General features: G+C 42.5%; 1 protein-coding gene across 5 annotated transcripts in view; it reads right to left on the bottom strand.

Moving 5' to 3' along the window:
* Positions 1–965: 965 nt before the first annotated feature.
* Positions 966–16188, bottom strand: part of nfic (nuclear factor I/C) — a 44837-nt gene continuing 29614 nt past the window's right edge. For 3 of the 5 annotated variants that reach the window (XM_069718488.1, XM_069718485.1, XM_069718487.1), the window contains one exon: positions 966–10124. In XM_069718488.1, the coding sequence (XP_069574589.1) occupies positions 10000–10124 (125 nt within the window). In that variant the 3' untranslated portion in view covers positions 966–9999. Of the gene's footprint in view, positions 10125–12664; positions 12754–16188 lie in introns of all 5 variants that reach the window. The other 2 variants (XM_069718486.1, XM_069718489.1) reach the window with 1 other exon arrangement.

The raw sequence follows: 16188 nt of genomic DNA, 5'->3' as shown, positions 1-16188 counted from the left end.
TGGTTTGGATTTGGCGCCTTTCAGCCGCGAACCGAATCGTCCTGGAAACGGAACACGAGTGATTCTTCTTCTAAAATCTTTAAGGGCGTTTGGCAAACATCAGACATTTAGCGCCCCCTGCTGACTGGGAGCGGAACTCACAAAACCCGTCCCTTTCAAAATAAAAACAACAGCGACGTCATCACAGCAGAGGAAACGTTCAAACAGCTTGCAGTGTTAATGCTGCATATTCAGAAGTATTATTAATGGTTTAATATTTAAGTGGCTTCTGTACTTTTTTTTAAAAGCAAAACACAGCAAGGTTAACAGCATTAGCTAAAGGAAGAAAGAGGGACAGAAACTAAATAATTATACGATTAAAATAAACTACATTATTATTATGTTGTATTTATTTATTTTATTACTCTTTGTCGACAACACCCAAACTGGAAAACACAAAACCCCACTTGTATTTGTTGTCGTTTATCGTTCACCTTCCCATTAATCAGAGTTTCTAACCAAAATCTCTGACTCTTTATCTGATTTAGTGCTCAGTGGTCTGTAGATAAAATCAATATAGTGGGTGAACATTCATGTTGATGTGGACAATAAAGACTTCATTCCTGCCTTCAGTTCGTTAGATTCAACTGGCTTTTCTCAAAATGTCAATCAACCCAGTCATTGTTATAATCACACCCTCCAGCTTGTTCTGACAGAAATGACAGTATTTCCTGTAAACCTTCTTTAGTGACATTTTTTAATAACATTTGAATTTACAATAATGCAGAATTTGGGAAAATCCAAAATTGTTGATGTCTGTCTGATAATGCTGTGGCCAAATCTAAGGAAGTGATTCTAATAAGTTTTAGACAATGTCTTAAAGACATCAAAGTATCATACATCTATTGTGATTTCTATCAAAGCCCCAACTAAGAGTGCAGGTGCTCATCAGCAGATATCAATGAAATGAACAATCACGAGGTCTGTTGCCGAGTTGTGGTATAGCTTGTTTATTAATGGTATATTTTTGCATAGGGAAACATATTCATTTCCAGTAATGAATCCATTAGAATTTGCTGATAGCGATGACTAGATATGGTTCGAAAGATGTTGATATCCCCCACAGCAGATGAACAGCATTCGGTCAGTAACACTGCTGTCACTCCAACTCTGATACATTCAAACAGGAACAGAAAGTCCAGAACTTTAGTTTACATCATGCAAAAAAAGACTGATGATTGACATCTGATTCCGCTGGGAAAAAACAAAAAACAAAAAAAACCATACTTAGAGGTCTTGTTAAAGGTGCTAGAAACTACATCCAGTCCAGATCAGCAGCCCTTTTCACACTGAACATCCAGGTCAGAGTTCACATCAGTGTCATAATACATCTCCCTCCATCTAATCTGTTAAAACGGCTTTGTTTCTGATTGGCTGTCAGCTGTTAAAACTTTACAGTAGACATTAGACAAAAAAGTTTGGTACATACCATTATTAAACTATGAGTAACCATAGCAATGGTACTGCTGTTTTTCTTGAATGTGCTGATTGGGAAGTGACCAAGGTGATAATGAACTCAGATGTGTATCATGTGAGAGGATATCACTCTGCTTCATCACAACCTCGTCGGTTCTTTTCCAAACTTCATCATCCTCACAGATCATCGAGCACCAGATTGAGATTTATTGTTATTCCGTAGCTGACTGAAACACATGATGTACAAGTGCAGTTAAAAGGCCTGTGGTCTGTGTGGACTGTAGTCATGCAGTAACAAATTAAACCTGTTCATGCTGTCTCTGATGTGAGGGATATACTGGATATCTGGAAGCAAGCAAAGCAGTTCTTCACTACAATATCTGAAAAGTTATGGTGGAAAAAATCTTGAAATATGCAGCTGTGGCTCAGATGGTTGAGCGGGTTGCCTACTAATTGTAAGGCTGGCGATTTGATCCCCACCTCCTCCAGTCACTCCTGATGGCAGGCCAGCACCTCGCCTGGCAGCTCTGTCACCGTGTGTGTGTGTGTGTGTGTGTGTGTGTGTGTGTGTGTGTGTGTGTGTGTGTGTGTGTGTGTGTGTGTGTGTGTGTGTGTGTGTGTGTGTGAATGGGTCAATACACTGCTAAAGTAAAATGTGCTATAAAGGTGCAGTCCATGTTTGTTCTTAGAAACTGTCCTCAGCACAGGGACTAAACTGTACCTGCAGATCCAAAAATGAATCCACATGGCATCCCTTACAGCTGTACAATCTGATGCTCAGCAAGTGTCTGGATTACAGTCGGGCTTTAAAGGGCCATTAAAAATAAAAAAGCAAACCTGCAATTCAAGTAAGCAAGAGCTAAAAAAAGAAGCAGAAAGTATTGGAGTTACAAAATAAGTGGAGTTTTCAGACATCAGCAGCAGGAGGGTAGAATGTTGAATCCCATTAGGAGTTTATAGAAAAGAGCCCTCTATGAAAACATTCCCTCAAAAACCTCTCAGCGCTTCAGTGTGTGGATGCCCGACAGTCCTTTACTCCTCACACAGCGTTCGTTAAACATTAACTGCAGCTGCCAGGCTGATGAACAGGCATCACCACCAGCAGCACAGTTTAGTTACACATCACAACAGTCACAATCACAGAGCAGCAATGATGTAGTAAATCACAAGGGAAAGAGTACAGAAAGATCCAGAGGAGGAAAAAGAAGAACAAGTGACACGTGGACAGATTCCTATTGTGCATATTTCCACAAAATGATGCATGACTTTTAATCTTGATCTGAGTTCTGTGTGTTTTAAACATGAGTTCAAGATGGGTCAGATAAAGGGACTTATCATCTGAGACACCGCATCAATAATTATTGTACTTAACTATGCATCAGTTAGCAAGCATGAGTTGCTGATTTCTTTCGCTCTCTGTCTTCAATGTTCTGGAGCTTTTTGTAAAGGGGTGTCGCCACTTTGGATCTTTTTCAAGTGCAACCTTGAAGGAAAGTGAAAACAGGTCACAGCTCTGGTTCCTGAACATAATCCATTCGATAATAAAGAACCATGAACACAGAGAGTCTGCCATCGTTTCCTCCAGATGTTCTTCCTTTCTTTGGATGGTTTTATGGCTTGTCACCTCAGGACCTGCACTGGGATGGCAATACTCTGCTCCACACAACACGTTTGAATACAACATGTACTGCAAAGCCCGGCTTACAAAATACCTCAAATGAAACAGCAGTAAAATGGTAGGCACTGCTTGTTGAGCTTGTTTTTGGTTGTTGTTTTCAGCTGCTGTTGACCTGCTGGTTTGTTTGAACAGAGCAGTGAAAGTGGTGAGTTTACATGTATGTGGAGGACAGTCGCTCTAAACTGAGCCAGGTGTCACTTCACTGTGCACTAACAGAGGTGACAGCTCGGAGGTTTAGTCCTGTGATCAGCAGGATGGATTTAACTGCTGCTATTTGGTTTTCTTTGCGAGTTTTCTGTCGTCCGGTTGTTTGTCAGTAAAGAAACGTGGAGAGTAACAGAAAAAAAAGGGATTTCCTCTCATTGACCTGCTTCAGACTGTGTCCTGACAGCCAGGAGTCCACACTACACAGCTTTAAATCCACCTGCCTTCAAAGGTGCCTCCATCCTCTCTACAGGTGAGAGGTTGATAACGTATCATGTGCAAATGAAGGAAACTTCAGGAAGCTTCGATAGTTTCCTGTAATCCACTACATCAACCATACATGATGTTTTGTTGTATTAGAAGGCGAGTATTTTAAATACATGTGTGCTCTGCCTTTCATTTCTGTAGCGCATTTACTAAAAGTCAACCAGCACAGGCTCACAGCCATGTCACAGCTCAACCAGTCAGTCCCATCGGGGGTTAAAACTCTCTTCATCTTTTGAACATTTTCGTTTCGAAGCAGTTTTGATCTTTCTGCTTGTAGCTTTAAGAGGCATTGATACGAGTCCCTCAGTCTGTGTCACCATGTCACTTATTGTAACTGTTACTTCAGCACAAATATATATATAAAAGAGGGCTGAAGCCTGGTTTCTGTTAATCCATCCAATTAGTCCCAGACAGATGTAAAGCCAACTTCACCCCGAGGTGCTGTGACCCCCAACCAAGCAGAAGACACGTATCAGTTTCAGCTTTTTATGGCCGAAGCAGTAGTGACATTACGCGGCCATTTCTTAACTACTTCTCACTTTAGCTCTTAATCTTTGACAGAATTCTTGTCTGGAGGTCTTCATACACCCCAGGCCCGATCCAGGACCCGGGTCAGGCCGGTCTGGTGGGCTCCTGCTGGACTGCTACAGGTCTCAGGTCTGTGTGTCAAGTATGTGATACCTGAGGGATCTGCGCACCTTCCTGTCCTCACAGGAGGAACGTGGATGTCCGAGTGCACTGTGAGGTGCAGACAAGACCACGGATATTACCGTTTATTTAATTGGTGGCGAATAATGATGATGTCTTCGCTGCCGCGCGCTCCCTGTTCTCTCATCTGTTTATCTCTGGGTCCATTCAGACCAGGTCCATGTTGGATGGTGAAGATTTCTAGAGCTGTCCAATCACATGCTTCTTCTCACCACTGACACCTGTTTCAGTCCATTATATATTTGTCCTATTATTTCAGGAACACACAATTTTAGGACCTTTTTGACATAAACCTTTGAATAAAAAAAAAATAAAAAAATCTTTCCACTCAAGATCTGTAGCAATTCTGCAAAATGTAAGGGCATCTTCCATCACGGTGTTTCTACAGCAAAATAAATAACTCCAAGTGTAACTGTGCACAATTCATCCAATAAAAAGCTCCAATATTTAAGGACGTGATTTAAGTTGCAGCCTAACAGCTGATCAGCATAACATCAGAATGTGTCACTTCCCATCCCGGTGCTCTGATAACACGTTGTTGTTAAAAGAGCACATTTAGAGGATGTGCAGCCTTGGCAGAGGGGAGCACTCTTTGTGCATCTAACTTCACCACTTCACTGACGTCTGAGACTTTCTCTCCCACCGTAGTTTATCTGTCATCATTCATTCTCATTTGTCCCATTTCATCTTTACTTACTCTGCGACGAGAGCCAAATTAAAATGCATAAAAACACAACGGACTTAAACATTCTATACATCTCTTTATAACTATTAAGTGCATGTTGTGTCCATGGACACGATACTATGCTGAAAGCTATATTTCTACAAGCAACATAATAATAACAACTCAAAGAATATCTAAACCTAAAAGCAGAGTTGAGTAAGAATAGTGTTTAGTGCATGCAGTCGTATAAAACTCAAATTCACCTATGGCCTTCTGCAGGATCTCATCACATGATCACGTGGTCAAAGTCATCACACAGGCAAAGGGACGCTGTTGTCGTGGCCAATCACAGAGCTGCTGAGCCTTGGAGCCTAAACCTCAACATGTTTCACATGCTGCCGTTGCATGGATGAGTGGCTCGATATTCACAACGTAGTGAAAGACTTTTCCCTGCAATCAAATGTGTTTGTAATTAATACTGAATATCAAACTATGATGAGGACAAAGCTGAGCAGCGTCTCTGAACATGGCTTCAGTTTGTGTTGTGGACGTCCCAGCAGACCTTTTTAAATCCGGAGCAGCCTTAATGAGACCACATCCTGAAACGACACACTGCTGTCCACGTTTTGGTATGACACACACACACACACACACACACACACACACACACACACACACACACACACACACACACACACACACACACACACACACACACACACACACACACACACACACCGGGTTAACACTCGACTGTGTGTGAAAGATGTTTTACACACAGCAACACTGTTTGCGTTCACTTACATCAGCCCACACACACCTCAGCAACATGTCAGCTTTCACACACGGAGTCTGTTTACATCACATGAAGTATAAAAGTGCAGTCGGCTGATAACGGGTGTTTGTTTGTGGACAGTAGATCATAACCCAGCAGACGGGTGCAGATCTCCCTCTTTATATGTGACCTTTAGAAGTTCACACTTACAGGAGGTTAATCACCTGATGACACCTGTCAGCTGAGAGAAACAGGACAGAGTAAGTGGACGTTGAGTTAATATCCTTGCGGTAAAGGTTGGGATGTGTTTTAGGCTAAACGTGTGTGTGTGTGTGTGTGTGTGTGTGTGTGTGTGTGTGTGTGTGTGTGTGTGTGTGTGTGTGTGTGTGTGTGTGTGTGTGTGTGTGTGTGTGTGTGTGTGAGTGCCGTCGGCTGAGTGTCTGTGGGCTCCTGCAGTGGGAGGAAAGCTCTTCCCCGTGACAGAACCTCCTTTCCCACCGTGAACAGATGCTTTGTGTCCAGCTGAGCGGAGGAGAGGATGAACACCGTCCCAGCCGTCCACTGAGCGTCCACTCCAACTCGTGTGTCCCTGCTACACCGCTTAATGTCAAGCAATCACACATGCAGCTTTTTTTGTTTGTTTTCTGAGGTGCTACCAGCTGTACCATGAAAAGTCAGACCACTTTTCTATCATGTATTATTGTTCTTTAACTTAAGGCAAGGCACATAATGTGTTTTATGAAATATCGTGCAAAATCGAAGTTTAACAACAGGGCTATTATTAAAATTCAAAGAAACAGACAGGCCCTCCATCCACTGCCTTCTGATGTAGTGCAGAGTACAGAGGGAGGAAGAGGAGGAGGAGGAAGAGCAGGATAGAGATAGAGAGGTATCATCAGGTTGAGCCATGCATTCTTCAGGTCAGCACAGCGACCATGGCAGCACCATGCAGTATACATCAGCTTGAAGCCAACTTTAACCAAACCTTAAACCCAAACCCAGCTCGTATCAGCACCGCCACTCAGAAACCGAACCCCTGTAGGCACAGACGTAACTTTGACCCCAAACCCCGGGACAGGACAGAGGACACACACGGACACCTGCCTTCACTCACAACAAGGAGCAGACTTCAGGTGCAGCCCGACCACAAATGTACAGAACAATTCAAAGATGCAAGTGGGCCAAAACAATGCAAATTCAGGACGGTGCAAAAACATAGGGAGACAGAAAAAGAAATCATACTCACTCCAACGCTGACCGAAATTAAAACTTAGAAATGCAAAGTGGAGAAGAAAACTGGAGGAAAATATCAGATAGTAGATCCTGTTTCACGTCTGACCTGCTTTCCACACACACAAAAACACTGCAAGTAGCTAAATGCTATCTTTCACTGCTGCTTGTTGCATCTTCTGATGTATTTTCATGATCCCACTGATGTTGTTTTTCTGCCCACAAGGATATTTTCCTTATATTCACGTACACATGTCTTATTCTTCAGGCTCGGAGCTGCAGCTCAATCTGACTGAAAATCTATACTGGATACAACATGAAAGTGCCAAGTCTCATCTTATTACATGAGCAGGTTTACATCAATGGAAAAAGACGAGGAGGGACACCAGTCTAAGGGTTCAGAAGTCATTGGACAGATACACATGAAACTAAACACAGTTACCATGTTTCATACTTTCAGTATAATCTTTTGTACTCAGTGACTTTAAAGGAAAATCCTCCATTAATGCTAAAATGTGCCACATGACCTGCTGGAGGCTCACAGAAGCAGCACCATGTTGGACAGACGGTGTGCCGGGGGTCGTCTCATCTTCTCTGAGCTTCGTTTCATTGATCTGAAGAACCTTGGTTGGAAGTCTGCAGGTTTCTTTGTCAAGTTCCTGTGAACTGCTTCCTGCCCTTTTCTATTTCGGAGGTTTGCATCTTGTGTTGAGTTCACTGACAGACAGAAGGAACCATGTTCTCCTTCCTCATGGAGAGAATCTAATATTATAATTAAAGTTGAGATGATTTGGCACTTTGAAGTAGTATCTCTTTTTTGTGAATGTCATCGTGAAGGCTCAGAGCCTGAAGAAGTGGACGATATATCAGGTACCAGCTCGGACCGCAGCGCTGGTGTTTTAACCTTCACTTCCTCCTTTGATGAATATTTGATCTCTGCAGGCAGACGGAGGACACGGAGCTCATGAAAATATCCTTCAGCTGGGGACGGTAAAGAACAATGTTTAGACTTTTTCTGCTTCCATCCGGAAAACACGTGATGAAAACATTATGGAGAACCACCTGCAGACATTTTCCTGTGATTAACAGTTATTAAAAAATTCCCATCTGACTGCACAGAAACACTGTTAGCTGATTACAACCTCAGTCTACTGCTTTATAGCTTTAAAGTCTTCAAGATCAAATATGACATCAAATACAAAATACTGGTGTTTAAAAATCTCATTAACCTTCAGTGTTTTCTTCTCTAGAGATGAGATGGTGAGATGGAGGAGGACTTATCAAAAGGTCAGGATGCACATGTTTGACTACTTGCATTGAATTTCACTCGTGACATATTTAACAATGTGACGTGTTACTTGTGTGGCTTTAAGATGTTCCCATTACAACAGTTACAATTACTTTAATTACTTATTTAGTTTCAGATGATTTTAGCCGACGTTAAAAAGCAGCACGTAGGATTTGAAGATAATGCCTTAAAAAGATGATTGAAGAACTGAAGCTGTGAAAAACCAGCGGGAACAGAATATGGCTTTGCCTCACAGCAGCAGAGTGAAAATGCAAACGTGCCCAGGCTGGACGGAGAACATCAACACGCCAAATCTGGTTCTTAAATGCTCCGTTTGCTGCTTGTTGGCAACATCAAGTTTTGACCTGAAACCAGCCCAGCTGACCTGCTCCTCCTTCTCACACAGCATGAACCCAACCCAAACTCTGCTGCTGCTGCTGCTGCTGCTCCACACGTCACTCAGACTGGGTTGGGGTATGCAGAACCTGTCTGGGACCATCTTTCGTTAACGAGCTGGACCAGACGCCTGTTTTTTGTGCTCAGATCAAGTTGCTCATTAGCATCGACAGCACCAGCAGCTTGCCAACATCATCAAACCTTCTTTAAAAAAAAAAGGACTTTAACTTCATTGTACTGCACTTCCTGCTAAATCTCTCTCTAATCCACCTACAAGCACAACCCCTGACAACATCTACTCCATATCTCCTCCAAACAGAGCAGGGATGGGTGTGAAGATGCAGGAACCATATTCACATCTAACACACACACACACACACACACACACACACACACACACACACACACACACACACACACACACACACACACACACACACACACACACACAGCACTGCTGGCTGCGCTGCCACGTCCTGCTGCAGTCTGTCTGTGCCTTCACCTCCATGTGGCAGGCAGGTGCATGTCAACAAACACCGCTGTACCTTTGGTAAACTCCTGTCCAACGGGGCCGCGCACCGTCATGGTGTGCAGCTGTAGCGCTGTGTCGTGTTGGAGGAGGCATGAATATAGCTCTTATATTCCACTATTACTCATATTGTCTTCTGTTAAAAAGAACAATCAAACAGTCTTTTAAAACATGAGCCTCGCAAAGCAACTGAATGATTTCAGGCTGATGATTGTCAATAAAAAAGACAAAGCCTCGGTCTTTTGGTGGGAAGAGAGAAGAAAAAAAAGAAGGTGCTGTGCTTCAGCTTCAGACATATCAATAACATAGTTAAAAAGTGCAAAGAAACATTACATATCAACAACAGGATCTCTCTTTCTAGTCGGTTTGGAAAATAAGGGAGGCTTATTTGCATATATTATAAGCAGCACCTGCAGCGGAGAGGGGCATTCTGGGTGTTGGGGGCGGGGCGAGGTGGACGTAGGCCTAGTACAGGGTTTAGTGTCGTGACCCGGGATCGAGGGGTAAAGGCTGACATCCATCCCAGGGAAACAGGCCTCCTCCTGGGGACACAGATGGGTTACAGGCTTCTCAGAGTCGGGTGTGTCGAATACCTGCTTCTGGTCCATAGTTCATCTGGACCGACCGGACTTCTGCACCAATCCGAAAATCTCACCAGTGGCCATTTGTGACACCCATGTAGTGTCATATAGCGTAGTTCATTTTGCGGCTGTAGAGCAGCATCCTTCTTCCATCAGGCGACAAACACATATATAAATATATTAAAGTGTATATTTATATATGTGTGTGACAGCACGTTATGTCTCTACAATGATGAATATATCTTTCCTCTGGCAACGTCTTGACAAGATAGTTTCCTCTCCTCCAGGACAGCACTGTCAGGGCCCTCAGCTTTCCTCCACAGCTCACTCAGTTGCCCAGATACCAGGACTGGAAGAGACACACAGTTCAAAGTTACACACATCTCCCACACACAAGTAAAAGATCAATCAAAGATGATGATTAACTAATGTGTCTGAACCAATCATCAACCATCAGTGATGTCATCAACCATCAGTGATGTCATCGTTGGTTTGTGAACGTTATGAATCCTCCAGTTCAGATTCTGTCCGTCACCATCTTTGCTAGTTCGGAGCGGTTCGGAGCAGGAAGTGACCATATTTGGACGAGCTGGGGGAGGAGCCAGAGGTGGATCTGACCGATCTGATTGGAAACCTGACGATACTACTTCCCGCCCACCGATAGCTGTAACCTGACTGCACCACAGGCCTGTCAATCAAACAGACACGCCCCCAAAAACAGGTCTTCTTGAATCTTCTTTTCTAATGAATGAGGGATTATTTTCAGATGGACCTCCAGAAAACTAAGAAGAAGGAGTGACTTTAGCTAACAACACCGAGATAACTGATGGACACATTTTATTCACTTTGGATTTGATGAGAGAAGTTGAATGAGAGTCTATGGAGCTGGAGGCTTTTTGGAGCCGACCTCTAGTGGCACTCGCTGGTATTGCAGCTTAAGACACTTCTGCATCGGCCTCATTGTTCAGACCCTGAAGCTACATTTAGTTTGATATACAATCAATGGTCTGAACAGCTTTATGAACAGGCTGTGAAATAAGTTTTATTTCAGTGTATATTGAAATAAAAACCAACACTGAATCAGGACATTATAAACAGAGTTAATGTACATGTATGTAAACCAGTTCAGAACTGCCTTGTTGCGCTGCTCTATCAGACTGTGAACTTCTTGTTACTCCAGATCCCATTGAGAACATGTATTCATGTATGGACAGCAGTGACCGACTTTATCAGACATTTTAAAAGAGTGCAGCATCAGGATCAGCAGGACATAAAGGAGTGTGTTAGTGCTGTGAAGTTCACCTCCAAACTAATCATCCATGATGGAACCCGTCAGATCAGGTCCACACAGTTAGTTCAATTACGAAATAAACACGAGTCAGTGTTCTGCATGTCTTAACATTTTTCCATTTGAGCAAACAATGTTCACATTCGAAATGTTCGACGGGCTGCGTCGGGTGAGTAAGAGAAAGTCGGCGAACTCTGTGGTCATCAGTTTTAAATCTCACAGTATGTTCTCCACCTCTGGTTCTGTTAAAAAATGTTCTCCACCTCTGAGCCTGGTTCTGTTAACAGATGTTCTCCACCTCTGGTTCTGTTAACAGATGTTCTCCATCTCTGGTTCTGTTAACAGATGTTCTCCACCTCTGAGCCTGGTTCTGTTAACAGATGGTCTCCACCTCTGGTTCTGTTAACAGATGTTCTCCACCTCTGAGCCTGGTTCTGTTAACAGATGTTCTCCACCTCTGAGCCTGGTTCTGTCGGAGGTTTCTTCCTGTTCAGAGGGAGTTCTTTCTTCCCTCTGCTGGAGGTTTTTCTCCCGTAAAGAGGAGTTTTTTCCTCCTAGTGTACGTGGGGATTATTGAATTGTTGTGTTTCTCTGTATAATGTTGTAAAGTTCTGCTGTAAGGACTTTAATGTGTTAAGTGCTTCGTTGTGATTTGGCATTATACAAATAAATGTGAATTGAACTTTGATGCATTTGGGTAATACCAGTTAAACACGTGCTTCTGCTTGTATGTGCTGCTATCCAGCGAACCTTTGTCATACACACAGACACACACATCTGGGTGTGACATTCAAGCTCTGGTGCACATATTGATACTGAATCCTTCATCATGATCAAACTTTCTATTTTTTTTGTTTCACTGATCAAAACCAACAAAACAATCTCTAAAGTTAACACTGCGAACTGGTCTCGAATCACATTAAAATATCTGTAACAACCAAATTATCATTACAAACCCAGGAGAGCTTTTCTCACCATGCATTCAGGAAACAGAGGACTCCTGGCTCAGCAGTATCAGCTGAGCGGTTTCTGGAGCAGAGGCACTGCAATGCAGCAGCAACACACGCCGACCTCAACACACAACTTTCTATCTACACATTGTCTGTAGGCTGCAGTGGAAACCAAAACCACCTTCTGGTCCACACGCCTACTGAGCACCTCCCGGCATCCAGTACTTACTGCAGCCATCCGCTGCAACTATAAACTCACATCTGCAACCAGACATGAACTGACCCTCTTACCCACCTCGTATCTGCCTGACTGATAAAGGGCTCTCATGGATCGGCTTCAGAGACACAATATTAATTTGTCCTTGCAGACAGTGGCTGACTTTGTAGTGAACGTTATTGTATGCGTGCTAGGCTGTTAGTCAAAAGACAAAACAAACATAAAGAGGCTTTTTTTCTTCCCTCAAAGCAGAGTGGGATACATGAAATAATGATGTCGGACATCTTAATTAGCACAAAGGAAGAAATGTTTAAATATAACAACATATCCACACATAATGTATTTGTTGTCAGGAGGCTCCTAACCCTCCAGCAATGTGGGCTTTGTAGGGTCACCTGAATCCTCCCTGACTGTGTTAAATGAACCGTACTAACCTGGGCTTGGTAGAGTCCACCTGGGTCTCGAGGGGTGACTCCAACGAAGGAGGATCGATTGGCAGGGGGGGTCCCGGGGGCAGAGTATGCTGAGGGTGTGTGTGTTAACAACATCAGTCTCTGAGAAATTCAAGGTCACTTAAAGTTGAATGATGCAGCAAAAAGTGCCCAAATCACAGAGGAGCAGAGAAGAGATCAGATCCCCTGCAGTGACTCCCTGATCCGCCCCGTCCCCGACAACTCTGATCTGATCACTGCTGGGAATCACGTTCACACCGACCTCTTTATCTTTCACTCGGTCTGTGCTCGTTCTGTTTTCTACCTTTCTCAGGGCAGAGTGCTGCAGCCCCTCCACCCAGCTGTGAGCACAGTTCACACTCTGAGTCAAATGTCAAACTCCCTGACTGTCACTGACTAAAGAGCTGAAACTCAACGACCCATAATGAACAAAAATACATGCTGCCGTTGTGATGAGAAGATAAGAAACAACGACCTTTTTGTTCAAAACAGGCTGACGCGTTCATATGTTTGATATTGATATGATGTTAATATTAATCCATGTCTAGATACTGGTTTCAGAGGGAAACAAGTTATCTAACAATAACAGTAATTAGCTCACAGCCTTTATAAACTACATTTTTAATATCTGTCAGTGAGCACTAATGCTACCAAACACACACACTGACAATAACTAGATAACTAACGTTACAGCTACAGACATGGAAGATATTACATTTGATGAATGGAAACTAATATTTAAACATGCAAACTAAATTCCCTGATATTCCAGGACTGACCCCCCAAAAATTATCAAATTCCCTGGAAAAGATTATTAAAATTGGCTGATCATTCCCTGATATTTCCTGAATACTCCCTGATACTCCCCGATATTCTCCGATACTCCCTGATACTCTCTGCTACTCTCTGCTACTCCCTGATATTCCCCAATATTCTCCGATACTCCCTGATACTCTCTGATATTCCCTGATACTCCCTGATATTCCCTGATACTCTCTGATACTCCCAGATATTCCCAGATATTCCCTGATATTCCCTGATACTCTCTGATACTCTGATACTCTCTGATACTCTGATACTCTGATAGTCCCTGATATTCCCTGATACTCCCTGATACTCCCTGATACTCTGATACTCTGATACTCTCTGATACTCTGATACTCTCTGATAGTCCCTGATACTCCCTGATACTCCCTGATACTCTGATACTCCCTGATACTCCCTGACCCGTGGGAACCCTGTGTTAGCATCAGACTTGAGAGGTATTCCAGATTGGGGACTGGCACATCTACCATGTGATTGGTCAAACTGTTACAGTATGAGATGACATCACAGTGAGGAAGACTAAAAATAAAACCAACAACAGTGCATGAAGCAGGACAACGAAGGAAGCAGAGCAGCTGCTGGACAAAGCAACGCGTTCAGGCCCTCGTTACTATCTGAGTCCATTTAAAGGGAGCTGACGAGCTGTCAGTGACACAGCACATAGGAGAGATGTAAAAATAGACAAGACGAGCCTACAGAGACATAAAGGACTCACTGAAGACGTTTTAGTCGAACCAAAGAGCTGTTGCCGACACCAGCAGGGACCTGGATCAGCCTTCAAACTACAAACTCGTTTCTCATTTTCACACGTGAAAGAAAATCAGGAATTTAATGATTGCCATCTGATCCATTATTGTCTCAGCCACAACTGACTCCACTCATCAGACAATGACACAATCAGAAGCTCCAGAAAAGAGAAGACAAAGAAAATGTTCCAACAAAACCTCTTATGGGTTTATATTATAAAATCGAATATTTTGTCAGAAAAATAAGATTTGATCTGACTAAATATAATTACTCATGATGCTTTTCAGTGCTTCCAGTGATGTTGAAACTATGTAGAATCAATGACTGTATATATTCCTCATGATGTCTGCATGAATTGTCATCTATTATTGATCTATTTATCTGAGCTCAGTAAGAGGAAGATGAGGAGCAGTGAATCTTTCACTGCAAAGCAAAGCACGGCCACATACTGTGTGAACAAGAAAGCTTTTACATTCATGCACTAACAGAACATCAAGGAAATCACCATCTATAAATCATTCTGTACGTCACTGAATTTTAATGAAGTTTCTGAACAAGACCAGATTTAAAGTGAGCTCCCAAGAAACATCTGGATATATGAAGTAATAAACATTTACAGTGGGTTTATAACTGTAATGCTTCTGAGGATGTTGCAGTTTGTATCATCTAACATTGTAGTAAGTGAATCATAAAATCCCTTTATTCTGTTCTGCCTTTTACCTCAGTGCAAACATCAGTCTACAGCTCCTCCTCCTCCATCTCCTCCCTTGTGAGCGGCTCAACCTGCCTCTCTACTCTGATCCTTCTCCACATCACAATATTCGCTGAAATAAGTTCTTGGAGTTTTATAATGACATACAGGTTGTTAGAGATCATTTCATGTGATTGAAACCTGAAGAATTGTATTATTGCCATCAATAAATCAGCAGAAATTTATTTTTACTCAAAGTAAATGTTGATCACAGTGATTTCTTATTTTCTAATCCAACCAGTGCCTGCTGAGCTCCGCCTCACTAAACACACACACACTGAATGCACACAAATTACAACAGTGATGACCATAGCGCAGGTTTAACCAGAATTTTCTTTTTTTGTTGTTGTTGTAAATCTGCAAGAAGATATTTTCTAGTTCTGAATAAAAATTCATTAATAAATTGGAGCTTTGATGAAAATTGCGCTTCATCTTGAAGCCACTTCACGCTTAAAGTTTACAGCTGAGTAGAGTGAGTCAGGATGTTCAGTGTTCATACTAATCTGCTGATACATACAGGTCTGTGCAAAAGGTTTATGTACTAAAAGTAAAGTGAGGATTCTTCAATATTAGACGAGGCCTTGGTCTCTGCCTTATAAGACCTTTCTCCTGTGGATCCAGTCATGTGACCCAGACTGACTCCAGGATGCTGTGATCAGGATTCGGAGGGTTCAGACCATCTGTTGAATGACTCTTCTTTTCTACCTGTCACTGAGGAGTCTTCTTTATGACTCTGGCAGCATGTTTTTGTGTCACTGTTAAAAAGCAGCACAGAGACTTCTGGACCAATCAGACACCTCTGTGATGGTACTGCATGAAGGATAGGAACATAAACAGTCTGTATATTTACATTATATGTTCAGTCACAGGGTTGTTCTGTCAGCTGAGTCAGTGCAGGTGAGCTGAGTGGTAGTGGACATGCTGCTGTACCTCTTTCTGGAATACCTCCCACAATCTGTGTATTATTCATACAAATGTGAATCCAAAATCAGAAAATGAGAACCAAAAAAGAAAAATGCTTTTCATACTTTTGATTTTATGCTCAAGTAAAAAAAAAGCAAATAAAAGAATTTCAAAGCATCATATTGAAGTCAAATTTGTGTGAACAGATATAAACTTTTGGAAGAGGGTGAAAGTATAATGTTGCCATGGAAACAGACTGCATCAAGAGCCCTGTTTTATA

The sequence above is a fragment of the Brachyistius frenatus genome, unplaced genomic scaffold (assembly GCF_029030835.1).
Source record: "Brachyistius frenatus isolate BFR_SWC_R1_liver_20210118 unplaced genomic scaffold, ASM2903083v1 Contig_192, whole genome shotgun sequence".
Taxonomy (NCBI): domain Eukaryota; kingdom Metazoa; phylum Chordata; class Actinopteri; family Embiotocidae; genus Brachyistius; species Brachyistius frenatus.
The sequence above is the reverse complement of the archived record's forward strand: the minus strand, read 5'-3'. Positions and strand labels throughout refer to the sequence as shown.